This window comes from Euleptes europaea, chromosome 13 (genome assembly GCF_029931775.1).
Source record: "Euleptes europaea isolate rEulEur1 chromosome 13, rEulEur1.hap1, whole genome shotgun sequence".
In the NCBI taxonomy this organism is placed as follows: Eukaryota; Metazoa; Chordata; class Lepidosauria; order Squamata; family Sphaerodactylidae; genus Euleptes; species Euleptes europaea.
The window spans coordinates 41,959,277-41,982,233 of NC_079324.1; the positions used below are offsets into that span (position 1 = coordinate 41,959,277).

General features: G+C 45.9%; 1 protein-coding gene across 1 annotated transcript; it reads right to left on the minus strand.

Moving 5' to 3' along the window:
• Positions 1-12,133: 12,133 nt before the first annotated feature.
• UNC119B (unc-119 lipid binding chaperone B) lies at positions 12,134-21,922 on the minus strand. The gene is made up of 5 exons (XM_056859584.1): positions 21,682-21,922; positions 18,897-19,010; positions 17,769-17,883; positions 15,580-15,752; positions 12,134-12,351 (listed from the first exon to the last, which is right to left on the minus strand). The coding sequence occupies exons 1-5, from the start codon at positions 21,881-21,883 to the stop codon at positions 12,239-12,241; spliced, it is 717 nt and encodes a 238-aa protein (XP_056715562.1). The 5' UTR covers positions 21,884-21,922; the 3' UTR covers positions 12,134-12,238.
• Positions 21,923-22,957: the final 1,035 nt, after the last annotated feature.

Below are 22,957 nucleotides of genomic sequence, written 5' to 3' on the forward strand. Positions count from 1 at the left end.
CGAGCTGGAAAAGGAAATCATGATGGGACGAGATAAAAAATAAATAAATCCTCTATTGAAGTTGGAAGGGGTCTTTGCAAGCTTCCTGCAAGCACTGGCTCCTGAAAGAATTACCCAATCTGAACCCTTCTGGTTTTTCCATCAAGAGGACAAGATTAAAGTCCTGAGCATTCAACCAAAGACAGAGATGAGAGAAAATAACTAGCGGTTGGCACATCCAGTGCAGCTGCCAAAACAGCATGTAGCAAATCCTTAACTACCTCACTCCCAGAACATTACACTTTGTCACACACACACCCTGCTTTACCATAGCCACTGCAGAAATATCACTCTGCTTTACAGCAGGGGCAACAGCTGAATTGCCTGAAAAGCTCCCATCTGTTTTACAAGCAAGGCAATTGCTTGGAGAGGATTTGCAACCTGAGAGAGCAACACACCCAAAGATCCCTTGCCAACGGTGAAGAAAGGTGAAGAGCACCTTGTGTCCCTCTCACAATTCTCACCTCTCCCATCATCTGGGGTCACGACAGAGTGAAACTTGCTTTCTTACTTCCTGGCCAATCTAGCCAAACCTGAACACCACAGGACTTGAGTGTCACGAAACAGTGTATTTCTAAGGAAAGCTACTCCAGTCTAAATGAATAGGCTTAGACTGGAGTAACTCTACTTAGGAATGCACTCAGTCTACCCCTGCTCATTACCATTTCCTCTAGCCCACCGGGCACTTCTCCCCCCAACTGTTCCACCTCCTTCTGCAGCTGTTTCAGGAGAAAACAGTAGAAGCTGCCTTTGCTATAAAAAAAAAGAAAGTTGGCCCATTGATCTCACCCAGCAAAGCACACTTGTTTGTCTCCAGGATATGATGTCCAGCGGTATACATGGGAGTGAACAGATATTTAATCAGGACCACAGCCTTCAATTTGCAAGACCTGAGCAAGGCTGTCAAAGTTAGGACATTTCGGAGGACTTTCATTCATAGGGTCGCCATGAGTCGGAAGCGACTTGATGGCACTTAACACACACACACACACACACACACACACACACACACATGTAGAAAAGGGCAAGAGTCCAGTAGCACCTTAAAGACTAACAAGAATATTTTCTGGTAGGGTATGAGCTTTCGTGAGCCGCAGCTCACTTCTTCAGAAAGCTCATACCCTACCAGAAAATATTCTTAAGTAGTAGAAAAGGGCAAGAGTCCAGAAGCACCTTAAAGACTAACAAGAATATTTTCTGGTAGGGTATGAGCTTTCGTGAGCCGCAGCTCACTTCTTCAGAAAGCTCATACCCTACCAGAAAATATTCTTAAGTAGTAGAAAAGGGCAAGAGTCCAGTAGCACCTTAAAGACTAACAAGAATATTTTCTGGTAGGGTATGAGCTTTCGTGAGCCGCAGCTCACTTCTTCAGAAAGCTCATACCCTACCAGAAAATATTCTTAAGTAGTAGAAAAGGGCAAGAGTCCAGTAGCACCTTAAAGACTAACAAAAATATTTTCCGGTAGGGTTTGAGCTTTCGTGAGCCGCAGCTCACTTCTTCAGAAAGCTCATACCCTACCAGAAAATATTCTTAAGTAGTAGAAAAGGGCAAGAGTCCAGTAGCACCTTAAAGACTAACAAAAATATTTTCTGGTAGGGTTTGAGCTTTCGTGAGCCGCAGATCACTTCTTCAGAAAGCTCATACCCTACCAGAAAATATTCTTAAGTAGTAGAAAAGGGCAAGAGTCCAGTAGCACCTTAAAGACTTAACAAAAATATTTTCTGGCAGGGTATGAGCTTTCGTGAGCCACAGCTCACTTCTTCAGCTATCTGAAGAAGTGAGCTGTGGCTCACGAAAGCTCATACCCTACCAGAAAATATTTTTGTTAGTCTTTAAGGTGCTACTGGACTCTTGTAGCTTTGAGTGTGCCTGCCAGTGCATCTGAAGAAGTGAGCTGTGGCTCACGAAAGCTCACACCCTACCAGAAAATATTCTTGTTAGTCTTTAAGGTGCTCCTGGACTCTTGCCCTTTTCTACTACTGCAGACAGACTAACACGGCGACCCACTGGGAATTACACACACACGTGTTTCAGGCTTTAGGCCAAACGCCAAGCCCAAGTGTGAAGTCAGCTTCCCCCCCCCCCCCCCACCTCCTCTGCTCTTCCCACTACTTCTGGCGGTGCTGTCCTTCCAAACTGCTTTGCTGTTCCTGACTGTACAGCACCTGGGGCAGCACTGGATGGGTTGACATCTTTCCCCGCCAGCCACGGCCCAAAGCCCCCATGCTTCCTGCGCGGCCATCCTCCTTAGGCCAAGCTTACACGACGTGAGGTTCAACCCCACCACTACGCGCCCTTCAGGGGCTCGAATCCCGCTACCTCCGCCACAAACGTCCCCCGCAACCGAAGCTCCCCCCGCTTTACTCTCTTGGTACGCGCCAGGCTGGTCGACAAACCCCGCGCGACTGCTGGGCGCGTACCAAAAGACAGCGCCGGAGGGGGGGGCGAGGGATTTTTTTCCTCCTCACCTCTGCCTACAGAGCCCCACCGACACGCCGAGAGGGCAGCCGCCGCCATACCAGGGAAGGGACGCGGACTGCCTGCCAGTCAGCCGAGTCCCCTCCCCCCGCCCTGCCTCCTCCACCTCCTCATTACTATTAAAAAGCTCCGGATGTCCCCGCCTCCTAACTCCTAAATTTTTTTTTTCCCCAGACACAAATAGACTTCAAGTCTATTTCAGTTTAGGATAACGATTAATTAACTGTTAAAAAGAAAATTGTGAAGAAACTCCATTTACACAGGGGCTACCGGACTCGGTGTGGTATAGGCGTGTGCATGTCTCTTTAAGAGAAGTGTAAGATAATTATATAGAAGAGTATGTCGATTGTGGGAGAGGTGTGCAGCAGTTTGGATGTGTTTTTAAGTTGCTTATCAGACTGAAATAAAGAAACCTTAAAGAAACTTGGAACTTAAGCGTGGAGGCGTTATTCAGCAGACATAACAAATTGGCGACGAGGATGGGATGGCCTTTTTGCCTTTGAATCCACCAGCACCTTTTTTACAAGCCTCCAATTGCTTTTACTTCGTGGATTTGTATCTTTGATAATTACCTGCTTGCAATTAGTGGCACAGAGGTGTCTGAAGAGAGAAAACTGGCGCTGCTTAGCCACTCCTTGGGAGTAGAAGGACAACTTCTATACCCTCCTCTGACAATGTGTCTGAAGATGGCAAGGGCAGTCGAGATAAACAATCAGCTGTTACATTTTCTGCTCCTGGCTTATATCCCATTTCATAAGTAAACGAAAGCAACCGTGCTGACCATCTCGCAATTCGATTCCCTGCTCTACTCAATCCTTTTGATAGCAATTCCATTTGCACACTGCACGGTGCAAATAATTCACAGTGGGTAGCCCTGTTAGTCTGTCTGCAGTAGTAGAAAAGGGCAAGAGTCCAGTAGCACCTTAAAGACTAACAAAAATATTTTCTGGTAGGGTATGAGCTTTCGTGAGCCACAGCTCACGAAAGCTCATACCCTACCAGAAAATATTTTTGTTAGTCTTTAAGGTGCTACTGGACTCTTGCCTTTTTCTACTACTGCACGGTGCAAAGATCAGGATGATCCAGGATATTTCTGCATGGGAGGTTTTGCCTTGGGTGTGTTGCTCTCTAGATGCAAATTTTCCCCATCTGAATTCTCAGAACTCTGCATGGGGGTTTATTTTTTGAGTTTCGAGAATTTGGGTGGGGAAAATGTGCATCTGGACAGCGGCAAATCCAAGGCAAAACCTCCCCTGCAGAAATGGCCCCACTGGGCCTGGCCAGGTCCAAATCCCCATTCAACCATGAAGCTGATGAGGGCCAAATTGTACCTTACTGTTTTTAAAGAGTTGGGTCAGGGAATGCCAGACCCAACTCGGGTTGCCCGCACCCACACAGCAGGAAAGGCCAAACGGGCTCCGAACTGCGCTGCGGGGGAAGAGTAATGGCTCCTGCCCCCCACCAGCAGTTTTCCCACCTGAAAACCATGCTGCGAGGAGTTATTTTGCCGATTTTGAATTTACTCCCCCCAGCGTGGGAAAACTGGGGGGGGGAGTCCCGCTTTCACCCACGGCACAGTTCAGAGTCCGTTTTAACACATTGGTTTTTTAGAAGACATTTCCAGGGGAACCCGAGTTCCGGAGACCCCTAAGCCCACCTGCCTTGTTTAACAGTTTGGTCCTGACTAGGTGACCTTTGGACCTGTCATTCCCTTTAAGCCTAACCTAACTGCCAAAATTGTTGTGAAATTAAAATGGAAGAGAGCGGGCAAACCATACACGTTGCCCTGACCTTACTGGGAAAGAAAATAATGTGAGGAGGAAGGGCCTGGTGCCAAAGGAATTAAATAAAACATCAAGCCTACATCCCAAGATGTAACTAATATTGTGTACCTTTTGAATTCTGAGATTGGGTTTTGCCATTTTGGTTTATGTTATGAAATCAGATTTTTTAGTTGTTCAAGTTACTAATATTTAAATTCTGATACAGTTTTCTAACTAATGCCTCTACTATACATATAAGTTTACTGATGCTGTTAATGTTGTATTATTTTATACATAAATAAATTAATAGAAACAATATCCACAAGAGCTGAGTGATATAATCTGTAAAGGAAACAGTTTAGAGAAGGGAGAAAACCAGAAACTGTTTCCTATCTTGTTCGCATTCACCCTGCTAGTCTCTCAGGATGAACCTTTTCAGCTAGGATTGATTCCATGGGAGTTTGTAAATATGCCGGCCTGGGCATCGTTGCTACAAAGCTTCTAGATTGAGCTTGATTTTTTTCTTTCCCAAAAAAAGCAAAAACTAAAAAAAGCAAAAACTATACTAAATCTGTCTGGAAGCCCTGCTCAGCCCAAACATAGAGGTCTTCCAGAAGCAGAACAAATCCTTGTTGTTCAAAGTGGCTTTTAGTTGCCAGGGAGAGAGAGCAAAGTCCAGCAGCCCTAACAATCTTAAACTACATGCTTTCCTGCTCTGCTAGTGTATGAATGCTGCATGTGTGCAAAAGGTCACAACACTACAGATTGTGTAGAAGGAGAAATGAGGCAGAACCACAGGGATTTAGGCTATGGAGATTGTTCCAGATGGAGAGAACATTTCATCAACATCCTGATCTGGGGTGAGGAAGAGATGTTCTGGTTAACACATCAGAGGAAAACAGCTAAAGTGCCAGGGGGGAAAAGTAATTGTGCAGATGTGCAAAAGACCACATAAATCACTTTAGATTGAGTCCCCGACCCAGCACTAGGCCCTGACTAGTATCTACTCATCAGAGAAAGCCCACTACTCCTGAGAGACCAAGCATGCATGCGTTCTCCCCTTTCAACTTGCCTTAAACCCGGCACTATCAAAACCATACTGTAGGTGTGGTCAGCGGCTTACTGCATGCATAGATAGATGCTAAAATTGAGGGTTGCCAAAAACGATCATGGTCACTGGAGACAGGTGACTGCAAGTCTGTGTATTAGCTCAAGATCAGCAAAAGTTACATACAAGGTGATTACTGCAAACCTTCAGTCCTTCTGTATTTTATGGGTCCCATGTAAAAGCAGAAAAGCCAACTATCTGTCATTTCCTCATAATTTCTACAGCCATATGGCCCTACATCTATGTGTATTTTAGCACTTTTGAATTGTGAACTGAATACTTATTTCATGCTAATCATGATTTCCTTGTTACATTTAAATTATTTGCTATGCTTGCAAGCCTACTAATTAAGCAATTGCCCTCCATTGACTCAAGCATAAAAAGAGTGACAATATTATTTACAGTATTTCTATGCCCACCTTACTCCAGAGTATCTTAAGAACCTCACTTTGAGCCAGGAGGAATCTTGGGGCAGAACTGGGTGGGTCTGAAAACATAGAACAAGCTGACACCAACATAAAAAAAAGAACCTCAGCCTCACTACAGCACTATTTGAGATGGGGCAGGCTCTGTGAAGGAAATTCATCTGGTGGATGATTATTCTTACGCCATTAAAAGGTACCTGCACACCTGCATGCAGGCTCCCCCTATTACCTTTCCCATACATATTTCAGGTTCAAGTCTTGGCTCCAATTAAACTCTGGTGTTCATATCAGTCACCGCCAATCAAGTCACTACCCAGCTGCCACACACCATACAGTTCTTGGCAGGCAGTTCAGCATAGATGAACAAAAATGCAGCTCAGGTCACCAGTGAAACTTTATTGCTGCAGAATGCATAATCACCACACCTCATTTCTTGCACAATAAAACCACCTTTGGGAAGATGGTCTTAGCGGGAACTTTAAACAAGCAGATCACAAATACCACATATGTCAGGAAAGCTACACAAAATTCCCATGTACAGAAGCCATGTTTATTTAGATAATCAAGGACAAAAAGAGAACTGAGGGTTGTTGCATACCCATCCAGTCTTCCAGAGGCATTTGTCAGGCTTAGATATGTGGAGGTCTGGCGGGGGGAGGTTTCTTTCCATTTTTCCCCTAGGACTCCTCCCCCAATTTTTCCAACAGAAAAAAAGGAAGTTTTAGGAAGCATTGGAAGAAAAATGTCTATGAAACATTTTACCGTTGGGAATGAAATGCTTTAGGGTGAGCATCTGCTGTTAAAGAAGGAAGCCAACCACTTGATATGGGAATGGAGGTCGACCTCATTGGCCCCCTCATACTTTTAATATCAGCTGCCCACAGTGAGTCTGGAGGTAGATGAGGAGGGTCCTTCACATGCCTGCTCTTATCAGTTGAACGTTGTCTTGCTGCTGGTCCCCTCCCACATTTTCTATGCAAGAGGTCTGAAGACCCAGGAAAAATTCAAGTGTGTCTCAGCCCCCCATCCCACTTAACGAGAGGACGTTTTTGGCAGAGCTTTGGAAAAAAAGGCTGAAATAGTTTGATTTGAAATGATGCACATACCTTTTCAGACCCAGCTAGGAGTTTTTAATGTCCTTTTGAAATATTTGGTTGAAGGGTAGACAAGCTTTTCTACCTGGTCACCAAAACCCCTGCAACATCTGCCTGTGGTGAAGGTGTTGGCAAGCTGGCGAATAAGAGAGGAGGGAAATGGACAAGGAACATACTTCTCCAGCCAGATTGGGAGCCAGCTGAGGCCCAGGGATGCTGCCAGCTCCTCAGAGGCTCACTTCTGTCCCTTGGGAGGGGGGGAGGGACCAGCCCTGCATGCCAAGCCAAATGAACCAGGCCAGATCCTAATTTGGCAAGACTTCTACGATTCTGACTTTGCACAAACTCATATGTTATTGGAGTGGTGTGGAAGCCAGTAACCATATTGGAGTGCTCCAGTACATTTATTAAATTCACCTCTTATCACATGAACACATGAAGCTGTCTTATACCGAATCATGTCCTTGGTCCATCAAAGTCAGTATTGTCTACTCAGACCAGCAGCAGCTCTCCAGGGTCTCAGGCAGAGGGTCTTTCACATCACCTTACTTGCCTGGTTCCTTTAACTGGAGATGCAGGGGATTGAACCTGGGACCTTCTGCAGGCCAAGCAGATGCTCTGCCACTGAGCCACAGCCCCACCCCATTATATTAGTATGCTGGAAACAGGTAAGAATTGATAAAAAACATAAACCTGGGGGCTGGCACTTCCCTGAACTGTAGGCATTGATACCACGAAGTAGCTGCATTAGAAATGCATATGGAGGGCTATATCCTTGGGTCCTCCTTCATCTGCCGAGCATAGTCAATGGTATGCTTTTTCCCCACCTGACCACCCACATGATAGTCAGATGGGAAGGAAACACACTCTGGCCTCACTCCACATGGCTTCAGCAACCAAACATTTCTGAATGGGAAGTGTGTCCAGCACTATTGCTGTGCAGTCTTAAACAGGAATGTAAAGCTAAGAACTCCTTAGTAACCTCTTATCGGCAGTCACTATGTTTCAAGGTAGAACATCTGAACTACTTATTGCCCTTCTGTGTGTAGGCTGGAATTAAGTGGCTCCTTTTTCAGAATTCTCTGATCTCTAAGACCACAGTACGTAGATCTCCTGCCCCTAAGAACATGAAATAAATAAGACAAGAATCAAATGTAAATGTTGGGGTTTTTAATTACTATTGCTTGTGACAAAATAACTTTTATACAAATAAGTCAGCTACGGTTTACTATGGTCCAGGAGAGAAACAAGATAACAGGTCAATCATGGGGAGGGAAGTTGGAAGAGGGGGAAATCACAGTTTCATTGACACTTCAGCCATTCTTTTTGGAAAAATACCTTGACAGAAAAATATACTTGGGAGAACTCTTCTGGACTTGCTACTATTCTTCCTACATGTAAAGGGAACAATGCCTAGAACTCTTCTCTGGGCTAGAGACACAGAGAAAAACATAGACCAAGACATGGACACACTCTCAGTCAAAGACCATAGAACAGAAAGCTAGCTGCAAGAGGAGACAAGTGGGAAATTGTTTCCATGTCCGATTCAGAGTCATAAAGCTGTGCTGGGGCTCCATTCTGACAGCACTGCAACTAGTCCCCCCACCCCCTTGCTGGCAATTTGGTCACTGTATAAATAGTACTGTATAACCAGTCTTATACTGTCATCACAAGCAAGCCCCCAAAAAACCAGTAGCACGGAGAAATACATGAAATACCTTGCCTGAGTCTGATGTGCTTTTAGGATACTCGTAACGAAAACCAGAAGAGGTCCACACAATTGACCATGGCATTTGCTGGTGCTTCACAAATGGGAACTGCTAACAGCTGTCCCCTTGTTCCTAGGTCTCCTTTATTGAACGTGGTTGTTTATATTCTCCAAGGACTGCATCCAACATTTGAGACATGCAGAGCTGAGTGGCATCCAACCAGGAGTGTAAGAACATGGAAATAGTAGTCTGTCAGAAACATTACGAGACCAATACCCAGCCTAATAGTTTGATGCTCCAGGGCAGACACTTGATGGGAACCATGATACTCTGACCACAATCCCCTACCACGTACCAATCAGTGCCTCTCCAATTAATTTCTGCTAATGTTCCTAGCTTCCAAGTGTTGTGTGTTATTCCTGTGAGAAGCAAATTTGTATTCCACTCAAAGTGCGCTACAAGCACCACACTTCTCCCTTCATCCTTCACAGGGATAAGAAGAAACACACACACAAGTGGAAAGTGATGACTGTAAATCAAGTCAGGGAGACAAACACTTTGGTCCATATTTACTAGGCAGGCCTAGGGTACCAGATATCATAACTCCTCTGTCACCCATGTAATGGGTGTGTAGGAAGTATTAAGTTAGTTTTAACAGGGCAAATTTGGAAGGATTCGTAGCTGCTTGAGTGATTGGCCCAGTTATTCAAAGTATATGCTTAAATGCTTAGATGGAGGCTCTCATTATATCTGCTTCCTCCTTGTTCAATATAGCAGAAGCACACCCTTTGTCTCCTTAGCAAGCAATCCACAAATGCCGTTACTGTAGCAGAATGACAGCCAGCCCTCTCGGAGGGAATATTATGTTTCTACAACAGCCCTACCGATCCCAACAAATATGGTCTGGGGAGCTTTATCAAGGGCAGCAAAAGAAAAAGAAATACACAAACTGACCACTAACCAAGAGCAGGACATCACATGAACTGAGGATGACCCTTCTTCAGTAAGTGTCCCAGACAACACCAAGTGGCACATCTAGGCTTGTTATCACTTCTAGCATCCTTGTCCCCGATCAACATTTGGTCCAGTAAAGCAGCAGGCCGCTGCTGGCATCCAACAAGCCACTCTGCTCCCTTCCAGCCCTCCTGGTACTTATTGCTGAGGTGGTAGCTTATTCTCACATGAGGCAGACAGAGAGCAGCTAGATTTCTGGGGTGGGGTGGGCAAAGCATCGACTTTCAAGAGAACAGATGACATTGTACACAGAGCGAGTCACTGAAACAAACTTCCCGGACAAGACTTTATTGCTGACTGTACCTACTCCTGGGTCAGATTACCACATAACCCTTCTGACTGCAACCAAGGTACAGGGAAGCGGACAGGATCCGCTACATGGTCAAGCCTGAGCCATACATAGAATGATGTTTAAAAGGCACTGGGTGTTCAACCACATTGATTGCAGGGGTTTCCACCATCTTCTGTGGAACAAGAATCGAGCTCCTTTAATGTTCCTCTGTTATGTGGCCTTGGAGACAGGGAGAAAAAGGCACCTTTATGTGGAAAACAGCAGGCAGAATGCTACAAAATCTGTATAATTCAGGAGACGAGCTGGAAGAGACGTACAAGAGATCCAAGCTTTGAATCACCAGTGCTTTTTGAAGAAATGAGAGGGGTACATGAAAAATACTCTTCATTATCCAAGTTAAAAAAAGAACTAAGGAGCCCATTTGAAGCTTGCCCACTTTTATTATCCCCTACTATTTTATAGGTTTGGTTGCTCAAAATATCTGCTCTTTTAAACATGAGACCATGCAATTGCCATCCTGCGCTTCCTTCAGTGGCCACTCCATCGCCCCCTAGTGTCCCATTTTTGGATTGTCACTAGCCCAGCAGGGATTTAATGCCAGGGAATGAGGTTTCCCCACAAAGGGACAAACTCGAGTGCCTGCAACTTTCTTCTAAGGTCACCCGATTTTACTTAAATTGTCTCTTACACAGATCACCACACAGGATAATCAGCAGCTGATCGAGGGCCTTTAAAAATGGCACACTCCGACACACAGCTTCTCCTCTGGCACAGGAAATACCATCTTTGCTTTAAAGCAAGGAAAGAATGGGCTAGGGCAGGGAAGAGAAGACAGGGACAAGAAAGACAGTGGCAAGTAGTCACAAACAGAGAAGCAGACTCCTTTCCCAGTTGCTGAGACACACTCCTCTTTACCCCAGGACCAGGTACTCATTAACTGGCTTGTAGCCCAAAGGCTACACGCGTCTAATGTACAGGATAAGCTGCATCTCCAATAGCAATGGACTCATCAGTTTCCTAAACCATACACTGAACCAACCAAGCAGGGAAAGAACAGGCAGAAACTCAGAATTGTGAGGGTTTTTTGGGGGGGGGGGAGGGAGATCCCTTCATTTCTTACTTTCACTTCATAGCTAAGTAAAAAAGGCTGCATCTCACCATACTAGGAAAGCCTCCAGAGTCCAATCTGATAATGGCACGAGCTGAAGCCCGGGTCCAGGTAAACACAGGCTGATTAACACCACCATTTATTATGATAACACCTCTTCAGGAATTGTTGCCTTTTCAGTGGATAAAGGAGAAAGCCCTGGGAAGACTTGAATGTCCACTTGGCACGTCCTTCAGGCAGCTCCTGATAACACTCTTACACCTCATTTTGCTCACCCCCCGCAAGACAGAGCAAAATGTCCTATGGGATAGGAAGCTGGGGAGGTGGCAATGCTTAGCTCTGCCCCCTCCCATTTCCTGGACACAAAAGGCCTTTTCCCCATCCCAACTCCCTTTATGCTCGCAAGGGCCTCGGTAAGGTAGGTTAGGCTAAAACAGAGACTGTGCCAAGATCACCCAGGGAGCTTCATGTCAGAACAGGAAATGGAACCCGCCCCTCCCCGCAGTCCAATCTGGCCCTCTGACACTCTGGCTCTGGGCATCCTCTTTGCAAGCAGGTGCACAAAGAGTGCCCGACGAACGTGCAAGGCCACAACCGCCGAAGAAACAGTCCCGCGCCTTTTAACTGGGGAGTAACTCACTTTAAGTTCCTGTCCTAATTTTGTCTTTGAGAACTGCTGGGGCATCAAGAACATTGTGAGGCAGTCACAATCACCTATGTAGGCTGAACTGCTGGTGCTCTCAATGTTATTAACCAGCCCCCAGAACCCTTCAAAGGGAGACTCCTATCTAACTTTCACTCAGTACCTGGAAAAGGCAGCAGCCTAACACTGCAGAACCTGCCCCCAATGGTCTCTGGACAGAAAGTGGTCTTTTTTTGGGGGGGAGTGGGAGAATACACAAGAAATACAGGCCAAGTCTGTCCAATGACAAGGACTGCTACATCAGTTAACACTTCATGGTCTGACCTGTCACCTGACTAAAGTATCATTGGAAACCAGAGGCCAAGGAAGTAACATTGCTGGGAAGGGCAGAGTTGCAAGCAGAGCTCTTTTACTGTCGCTTCAGGTCTCCCTTCATTTTACGTCTTGAGTCCTGCAGGATGTTTCATGAGAGGCGATGGAGCAGGAATCGGCTCTTCTGCTCTCCTTCTGCGCATCCAGAATAGCTATTAGTAGCACAAAGTCTGAAGGATGCAGTTGTGACAGCTACTGCCCTCCGTTGTACGCGTAGTCGGCCTTATTGTGCATGATGAGCTTGTTGTCCACAAAGTAGAAGCTGTCTGAGCGAGTCTCATAGGGGTGTTCGACCATTAGGCGGACTGCGATGGGTAGGAGAGGAGTCCGTTATGTACAACAGAATAACAAACCATACCCTGGAACTAACAACTGAAACTAGCCCCATGCTTGGCTTGAATCCTACAGCTGCCAGAAGAGAAGAAAGCCAACCTACTTGCTTCAGAAGTGTTCTTTGAATTGCATACTTACACTTGCTAGATTACCTAGGCTCCCTGGAAAGAACCCAAACTAGATTGCGGCTCCGGGTCAATTAATGCTAAGGAAGCAGGAATCACTTCCAGCAACCGAGTGGGACAGCAAATGAAAGTGGAACACACAAACTAGGAGCCCACAATGAATCACAGTCCCCTCCACCAAGATATTCTCCTCCAAGACTCTAAGTTCTCAAGGGCTTGGAGCAAGCGGCTAACTCCCCTGCAAACCCCACCCCTGCCTCTCACCTGCTCTCCACATTGCGACCCTTCTGGAGTAGTTTCTGTCCTCAGTGGGATGGTTTTTGAGGGATTTTTCCTTTTGGATAATTTATTTATCTAGGGAATTTCTATGCCACCTCTTCAGAGCCCTACTTGAGGTGGCTCACAGTTAAAATAATACATTATCAATATAAAAACCCATTAAAACCAGCCCAGGGGCATAAACAGCATAAAATTATCCATAAAACGGACCTTAGAATAGAAGCAGACCATTACAAAGCTAGAAAGAGAAAACCCCTAGTTAAAAGCCTGGGTAAAAATAGATGTTTTGGTCCAGCACCTAAAAGACGGTAAAACAGGCTCCAAGCAAGCCTCAAGAAGAAGAGTTGGCCTACCCTACTTTTCTCTATCGTAAGGCGTCTCAAAGCAGCTTCCAATTGCCTTCCCTTCTCCCTTCACAACAGACACCTTGTGAAGTAGATGAGAGTTCCGAGAGAACTGTGACTAGCCCAAGGTCACTCAGCAGGCGGCATATGGAACAGCGGGGAATCAAACCCAGTTCTCCAGATTAGAGTCCACCGCTTTTAACCACTAAACCATGCTGGCTCTCAAGGAAGAGGGCTGTCCAAAGGCAGGGTGCCACCACAGAAAATGCCCTGTATCTAGCTGCTACCACCCTCATCTTGGATGGCCGAGCTACAAACCTGCTCCTTCAGGGGGAGTTCAACGCTTCCACATAATTTACAGTTTTATTTTTCTGCATTCCTGGGCATCTCCTAAATGTGTAAAGACACCAACCTTGTTGGTGGGTATCTTGGCTTTTATGCTTTTATCACTTGCACAGGGGGCGATCAGTTTACTATTAGAAATAGTTACAGGCAGGATTACCCACAAGGAACTGTAGTGAGAAGGGGATACAATTTTGAAATCCCACCTCACCTCACCTCACCCCACCCCCCAATATCCAACTTCAGGATTCTTTCTCAGAGGTCTGAAAAGGCCGATTTTCTCAACTTCAACATTTCATGCTCTTCATCAAGGCCATTTGCGTGTGGGGTGGGGTCCCCTTCCTTTTGGTTCATTTAGGGCCATACTTTGCTGCATATCCTGGGAATCCCTGAAGTCTGTAGCAACTGCTACTTTGTGGGTGCCCCAGTTTTGCTGCTTTCATTATCATGATGGGGTGGGCCAATTTCCTATTAGATATAGTGACAGGTTGGGGCCTGCAGTATGCCTAGCTCTAAGCTCAAGTGGTAAACTGTAGAAGCAGGATATGTGTTACTTCTCTTCCCCCACCCCAAATGAAGCATGGGAGATTTGGGGAAAGGGAAACTTGATGCTGGGGAATGAATGACTCATAGTATGCATCCACCAGCCCTAATTTTACTGCCTATTCCGGGAAATTAAAATGAGAAGTGATAGAGCAGCAGGCATGGTTGAGATCTTAACAGGGACATCTGGAGCAACTGAGAGAAGGAGGAAGTACAAAATGTAAACGGAGTCAGCTCCCATTTTGCCAAAGGAATCTTGGATGAAACAGGGAAAGGGGAATTTCTCTCTCCCAATCTGTCACAGACACCACTGTTCTTTTGCCTGTAACATCAAACTGCACACCGACTGGTCATTTAAATTTGGGACTCATTAAATTGGGTCTCCATTTTATCTTCAAGGAGTCACAGAGCGGGTAACAATGGGGAAGCTGCAGCAGGCAGCACAAGCAACTTGCTTGGATTTACACAAGTCTGCAACCAAACCAGGAAGTGAACCCGTGAGCAAATGACTCAGCATCCCCTGCTCCTAACCACATTCTTCATCTCCATCAGCGGTCTACTAGCCTTGTAGACCCAGAACCCAGCAGGCAGCACAGCTCCCCAGGAGGGAGGGAGAGCTGTGGGTGGCCTGGCTGGGGGAAGAATGGGAAGACAGGCCTTTGGCAGGGAGCAGGGGGAGTCTCTGAATGCAGAAGCTGGGTATTTATTACTTCTCCCTAACAGTGGTGTATGGGAGTGTCTGGGGAATGAGTGCCTCATAGCACGGCCCTCTGCCCAGTGATAATACAGTAGGCGGCTCAAGCCAATCACAAAAACAGCCAAACAGGATGAACGAACTAATACAATTTTTGAACACTTGGGGGACTCCCCAGATACTCAGAAAAATATGACTTTGTAGATTAACAAAGCACTGTGGGGGGAGGGAAACGGCCCAAAATGGCCTGATCATGAGAACTGAGCTTGCTTCAGCAGTTGACATTCAAATGTAGGGGAGAGAACAAAGAGGAGCATGAGGAAATTGGCCTGCTCAAGTCCCTAAGATTATAATATTCTGCAGAGGAAGGGATGTGTATGCATGCATACACATGAGGGATTCCCAGAAGTTCCTTTCCAGCCCACTATTTGATTCTCTACAGGCCTCCAGCTTGTCCCCTGTAATACTCAATTTCATGATGAGGAGCCTATCACAAAATGGGCCCACCTGCAGATAAAGTGAGGTTTTCTGCATGATCACAGAATTTCCTAAGTAAACACACACAAAAATTAGCTAATAAATTAAAAAACATCCCCTCTGCAAAATCCCAGCCTGACCAGGACTGAGCATGCTTATCGTCCTCAGCACATTGAGAGTAGCTGAGAGACGGTGAAAGGAGGGAGACAATCAATGGAGAAATTGGCCTCTCCAAGCCCCTAAAACCTAAGTATTCTGGAAATTTGGCTTGGTTGAATGGTTTATTAACATGATGCTGTTTGCAAAGGTTCCCAGCTACTGTCGGAATCTTGGGACTCTACGGACCCTCTGTCTCTACGGACCCCCTTAACCAAACCTCCATTGAAAAATACTTACTAAGGTCCTCCGAAAGCTGAGGGAATTCATAGATGTGTTCACAAGTGTTCCTGCTGTTTGGGATGCAGAAGCCAAAATCAAAGTCAAAGTTCTTGAGCAGGCAGTCTCTGAAGTAGTGCCTCTCAATCATGCGGAAGTTTGATACAGGCTTGTCTCCCACTGTGAACTCAACACTGCAAAGAACGGATTATGCAAAAAACGGAAATTATGCATGGTTTGGAGAGAGAGGACAGGGAAAAGCTTTTCTCCCTCTCTCATAATACTAGAAGGCGAGGTCATCTGCTGAAGCTGGAGGGTGAGAGATTCAAAACTGATAAAAGGAAGTATTTCTTCACACAACGCATATTTAAATTGTGGAACTTCCTGCCCCAGGATGTGGTGATGGGTGCCAACTTGGAAGGCTTTAAGAGGGGAATGGACATGGAGGAGAGGGGTATTCATGGCTACTAGTTAAAATGGATTCTAGTCACGATGCATACCTATTCTCTCCATGATCAGAGGAGCATGCCTGTTATCTTAGGTGCTGTGGAACACAGGCAGGACAATGCTGCTGCAGTTGTCTTGTCCTAGAAGCACCTGGTTGGCCACTGTGTGAACAGACTGCTGGACTTGATGGGCCTTGGTCTGATCCAGCAGGGCTGTTCTTTTGGACAGGCAGGAGAAGAACACCAAGGTAGGAAAGGTGACACTAGGGTTATGCTGACTCGTAACATCCATGCTGAACTATGATAGGCAGGGCTGTGTGTATGGTGCATGAGAGCCCAAAAGGTGCAACAAGTGGTGAAAGCCACAGAACACGGCTTCCTAAGAATGTCATTCTTTTATTTAAACAGGGTTAATGCAAGTTTCTGGCTCTTATGGTTATGAAGATATGCTTGAAAGTACATGGGCAATGCCCCCTGAAACTTTAAAGGGCTGAGTGAGATTTCTAGTGATCACTGGACCAAAGGGGTCCAATTCTCTGAATAGTTTCTGGCCCCTCTCCATGACTAACTACGTACGTTATGTAAAATAAATTATACAAAATCAGAGTAATTATGAACCCTTGCTTCATTTATACAGGTGGCAGAATTCAGCTTTTCTAGTTTCAGAATTGATTTTTTTACAGCACCCCTGAACCCAGCTCAGTCTGGAGGGAGGTTTTCATTGGCGTGCTGTAGGGCTATTGTCCTGAGCCCAATACTCTTCAATAATTTTGTTAATAACCTGGATGAAGGGGTGGAGAGAATTCTTGTAAAACGTGAAGGTGTTACAAAAAAGAGAGAAATAAAATCAAAATGACCCTGAATAGGTTGTAAATTTCAGCTGAAACTAAATGAAATTCAACAGAGAAGAAATGCCAAGTACTGCATTTGGGTGGAAGAAAAATCAAATACACAGATGTAGGATGAAGACTATTTGGCTTAGTGTGGTACGCATAAAAAGGATCTTGGGATTTCACCCAATCACAGACTGAACATGAATTGGCAGTATGATGCACCAGCAAAAACAAGTCAATGTGATTTTAGGCTGCTTTGATAGATGAGTGGCATTCAAGTCACAAGAAGTAATGACTACTTCATTCTGCACTAGTCAGACCTCCTCGGGAGTACTGTGTTCAGTTCAGGGCAACATTTTTTAGGAAGCTGGTAGACAAACTGGAATAAGTTCAGACGAAGCCAACTAAGATGGTCAGGGATCTGGAAAACGAGTCCTATGAGGAACTGAAGGAAAAAAAACATCTGGAAAATGTTTAGCCTAGAAAAGACTGAGGAAGAGCCATGACTGCACTCTTCAAAACCTGAAGAGCTGTCATAGAGAACAGAGCAAAGACTTAATCTCTGCTGCTTCAAAGGACGAGACTAGAACTAATGGTCTTATGGTACAGGAGAGTAGATGCACAGTAAGCTGAACATTAGGAGAAGCTACCTAACAGAAAGAGCAGTTTGACACTGGAACCAATTGGAGGGAGGCTGTTCTGTGCCGCATTAAGCAAAGTTGGACAGTCAACTGTTGTGGATGTTCTAGTTCTGGATTCCCAGCATCAAACACGGAGCTGAAGTAAGCCTGTATAAAGCCCCTTCCAACTCTAGGATTCTTTATGGATTTGCCCACCTTGCCTACTCAGAATTACTTCACTACAATGGCAGGGCTGGGGCAGAAGTCATCAGCAAAGGTGGCCTCAGTCTCCCCCCATCCCTTTTACTCACGTTGCACCAACTGTCCGGAGGCGCAGAAAGGCAGGAGTGAACTGGTAGCGAACAAACCGCCCTGCGCTGGAGTCAACTTCTCCGCTGTCTTCATTGTCGTCGTCATCTTCTTGTTCTGCAAGAACCAATGACTAAAGAGTTAGCAATTAGATAATAATGCAAACATTTGGGGTTTAGGCATACCCATCCTTAAGAAGAAGAGTTGGCTTTTATATGCTGACTTTCTCTACCACTTAAGGAAGTATCAACCTGGCTTACAATCACCTTCCCTTCCCCTCCCCACAACAGACACCCTGTGAGGTAGGTGAGGCTGAAAGAACAGTGACAAGCCCAAGGTCACCCAGCTAGCTTCATGTGGAGGAGTGGGGAAACCAACCCAGTTCACCAGATTAGCGTCTGCTGCTCATGTGGAGGAGTGGGGAATCAAACCCAGTTCTCCAGATCAGAGTCCACCACTCCAAACCACCGCTCTTAACCACTACACAACGCTGGCTCAGTGTCTGAGGCACAGTGTCTGAGTAGTGCACTTTTGAGAGAGGGGAGCTTGTCCAATCAAGTCACTCACCACCAAATCCAGCCTTTCCAGCTAATTAGCTCACTGACAAAGCAATGCTAAGCTACAACAGAGACAGATTTAGGTCAGCTGGGGTGTGGGGCAGGAAGATAGGTAAAGAGCTTGGTTTTGGGGGGGGGATTAGCACATCAGCATTTATGCCATATTGTGCAAAACCTGCACAAGACGAAGTAATGGTCTTAAGTTACTGTGATAACATAGTGCAGAGACAACCCTACCACAAGAAGATGTTCAGATGTGGCAGATCTTGGGCAGCACAGCGGGAGACAAGCTTTGAGTCACAGGACACACTTTCCAGGAACTTTTCCTGTGCAAGTCCAATATAGACAAGGCCTGTTCAAGGGCATGGTAAAACTCTTCAAAGGTTTTGTGGAAGAAAACATCCCAGTAGTTTGTGCCACATGTTAATAGGGGGTGGCAAAGAGATACCATTTAGATTTTCTGGCTTCAGACAATAAAGTGACTTGGGACATATCTGGAGAGTGGCAACTCAGGGCAATAAGACTGGAACCACCACACAATTTTCCTGTTGCTTATTTTTTCAGATGGCTTACCTAAAGCAGAAGGTTTGGCAATTTCAAACAGCACTGTTCCAGTTTCTAGGTCCCGGATCTTGAACTTGGTGAAGTCAATATTGTAGATGTTGTCTTCAGGTCTGCACAAATAATCTAGAAGGAAAAAGAAGAAAACTGGCATTCAGATGCCCACACACATACAATTAAAGTCAGGTGTGGTTTTGTTTTAAAAGAAGAGTCTACTTATACTGGGCAATGCCAGATTTCCATCACTGAGTGTGAAAGAGGTGGCTGATTGATAGTTTCTTTTCTTCAACAATACAGCTAAGCCAGAAAGGACAGTTACTGAACCTCCCATTGCCATGGGTGTGACGGGTGCTGTTCTGAGAACAGGAAGTTGTCCAAATTAGTTGATGTCTGATCCTAGGGAGACTGAGAGAAGCAGTTTGCTAGGTGAAGGCTGGACAAGTACAGAAGCCATTCAGCACAGAGACACTAACAGCTGAAGCTGGGGTGCAGGACTATTCAAAGTAACAATGGAATTGGTTTTACAGAGCCTATCACACATGCACAATGCAAGCAAATGCTAGTTATCAGTTTACTGGGGTCTCGAAAGGGTTATTCAGAATCAATATTAGGGTGCTCATTATGTGCACACGGGAGAATGAAATGTTTGGGTGCTGTGTCATTTAGTCTACTCCAAATTCTCATAGGCGTTGGTTACAGACAAAGCTCTGACCAGAAGCCAACACAAAAGCTTCTTTATTCCGGGGTGGTGGTACAACGAAGGGCAGCTACATATATAAAATATTGCCAACAGTACCAAAATAAGATGTTGAACTTTTTTATGCCCACAACAACAAACCACACCAAACCCGACTGAGGTTAATATTGTATACTACATTCAGACATTGAGAAATTATGGTTTGATTTAATGACAGTTAGTTGCAATGTTGGAATGCAGTTTGTTTAGGAGTACTAAACTGGGATTTTTAATTTTGGTTCACAGCTGGTCTGCTAACCATTGTGAATAATAATTTTGGAGCGCTAGGCTGTCCATATTCAGAGATCTCCAGCCTCGATTCAGCCTAACTACTTAAAGTAATTTTTAAAAGTTATTTCAGAAGAAAACAAAGTTCCCAAGCTACTTTTCAGTTCTGAAAGCTTGGAGGGGTGTTGCATGGGGCAACTGTTTAGAATAGGGCAAAACTGACACTTGGGTACCTGGGAATTAAGCAGTTCCAAAAGAGAATTAGTCCGAGCCCCACCATGGTTGTATATAAGAGTTTCTGCTTGGGTCTCAAAAGGATGGATTTCTGAGCAATGTGAAAGCAGCCGAGGTTGAAGCTGTGATGCTCAGGGGTCCTACAGAATTGTTCAGCAGAACGTTGCGTCGAGATGGATTATTGGGGCTGCTTTGGAGAATTCTGATTACCCAAACGAAAAGAGAAGGGGGGGTGATCGAAAACCGACGCCTGGGTCCGGAGATATAATAGCAAAAAACTGGAAGCAAATAAATAAACCTTCAATCAAGGACTGGAGAGAGAAAATGTGGATGTATATGCGGATGGCCACACTTACAGAATCTTTACATGGTAAAGATATGGAGGAGTTTAAAAAAACATGGCTAAAGGCCATCGCATTTTGGGATAAACTGGCAAAAATGAATTTTACAAGTATAGTTAACGAATTATAGACAAAATGTAATGTTTTTTTATAGCAATAATAGTATAAGATAATTTTAAATACTGTCAAAACACTTCTCCGGAAGCCTATTGGTGGTGGGACACACTGTTAAGGTGGGTATTAGAACAAGGTGTGTTTTATAATTCATATGGTATGGGGTAATTTTGAATGATGCATAAGTGCTCTTTTTGTATTTTTTATGTTATTGTTTTCTTTGTTTTTTATAATTTGGTTTTTTCTTATTATAAAAATAATAAAAAAAATATAAAAAGAAAAGAAAAGAAAACCGACGCCTGGGTCCGGAGATATAATAGCAAAAAACTGGAAGCAAATAAATAAACCTTCAATCAAGGACTGGAGAGAGAAAATGTGGATGTATATGCGGATGGCCACACTTACAGATTCTTCACATGGTAAAGATATGGAAGAGTTTAAAAAAACATGGCTAAAGGCCATCGCATTTTGGGATAAACTGGCGAAAATGAATTTTACAAGTATAGTTAACGAATTATAGACAAAATGTAATGTTTTTTATAGTAACAATAGTATAAGATAATTTTAAATGCTGTCAAAACACTTCTCCGGAAGTCTATTGGTGGTGGGACACACTGTTAAGGTGGGTGGTGGGTATCAGAGCACGGTGTGTTTTATAATTCATATGGTAGGGGGTAATTTTGAATGATGCAAAAGTGCTCTTTTTGTATTTTTTATGCGATTGTTTTCTTTGTTTTTTATAATGTGGTTTTTTCTTAGTATAAAAATAATGAAAAATTATAACAAGAAAAGGAAACCGACGCCTGGGTCCGGAGATGGGCGCGTCACGCAGCGCAGAAAGGGGGGAGAAGCCGTGAGAAGAATCACCTAGGACAAAACAAGGGCGGATGCTGCGGGCCCCGTGATGGGTGCCGGGCCAAGAAAGCCCCCGAGTCCTCCAAGGGACCATTCAGAGCGCGGCTCATGAGGGCGCGAGAGATGCTCATCAGCCCATTTCCAAGGCCCTGAGGGGGGGAACTGAGGCCGGCCGGCCGGGCGGGCGGCCGGGCGGGGCGCGAGAAGGAAAGAGGCCCCCCACCAACGGCAACGCCGCCGCCGCCGCCGCCCCGAGAGGAGGGCCCCGCTCCTCGCAGGCGCTACTCACTCTCCGTAACGCGGCTGAGCCCCAGGACGTGATCGGGCCGGATCACTTCCAGCGCCAGCAGCTCCGCCTCGGTGCGGGGCAGGACGGCTCGCACCGGCGGCGGCGGCGCCACGGCCACGTCCCCGGAGCCGCTCCGCCCGCGCAGCCGGCTCAGCGGCCCCGAGGCTCCCGGCGCCGCCACCCTGGGCTTCGAGCCGCTCATCGCCGGCCCCGGCGCCGCCACCGCCAAGATGGCCGCCGCCGCCGCCACCACCTTCCCCGAGCAGCCGCCTTCGGTAGCTATGGGAGCCAGCGAGCCGAGGGGCGGGGCCAGGCGCGGCCGCCATGACGAGCGCGGGAGGGGTGCGTTGCCGGGCAACGGGGAAAGCGCTTCGGCGAGGCTGGGGGGGCGGGGCCCGAGCGGCTGGGGGCGGGGCCCGAGGGGGCTCTCCGGCCTCCCCCCCCCGGGGTCTTCTCGTTCGGTTTCCCGCACAGCAGCTCCTCCCCCAACCCCAAACGCACCTTCAAGCGGGCTAAATAAAGCATTCGTTGGGACGAGACCGGAACCTGCCTTCTCTTTGCGTTGGTAACGGAGCGGCAGAATAACCAGTATTAACACTCTGGTGCAATGCTCTCTGCAGAATGGCATGGAGAGAGCAGCAAAGTGAATGCTTCTGGCCGCTTTACCAGGCCTTTAGCTGTACTCTCCCGGTTGGGAAATACCTGGATATTTTGTGCATGGAGCCTGGAAGGGCTGGGGTTTGGGGATGGACCTCAGCGAAGGTTTTACGCTATACAATCCACACCCCAACGCAGTCGTTTCTCCAAGGGAAGTGATCCCAGCAGCCAGGAAATGTCATAAAGGGAAAGCTTCAAGCCCTGCCTGGAGGTTGGCAACCCTATGCCAAGGCAGAGTTCCGCAAAAGCTCCTGTAGTAGCTTCCCTACAAGTGGTGTGAAAAGTGACATGAATCCACGAGACGCCCGTTTTGTAGATTCATTGGCCCACTTTTAAACCCCAACATGCAAAAATGGCCTTAAAACGTATGGCCATCTTTCTACATCATTGCCCAGGATTTTTTTAAAGTGGTAGTGGTAACAAGACCCACTTTAGGTCAGGCTATAACCCATGTGAGTGTCTCCTGTGAAAACGAGTAAGCTACAACTTAGTGGTAGTGGATGCTGAAAGCATCACGCCAAGCCTGTGCTACAGAGGGACCATCTGCAAGAAAATATAAGATGCTCATAGATGAACCAACATAAAACAATATTCATAGTGTACAGGATTTCAGGGACAG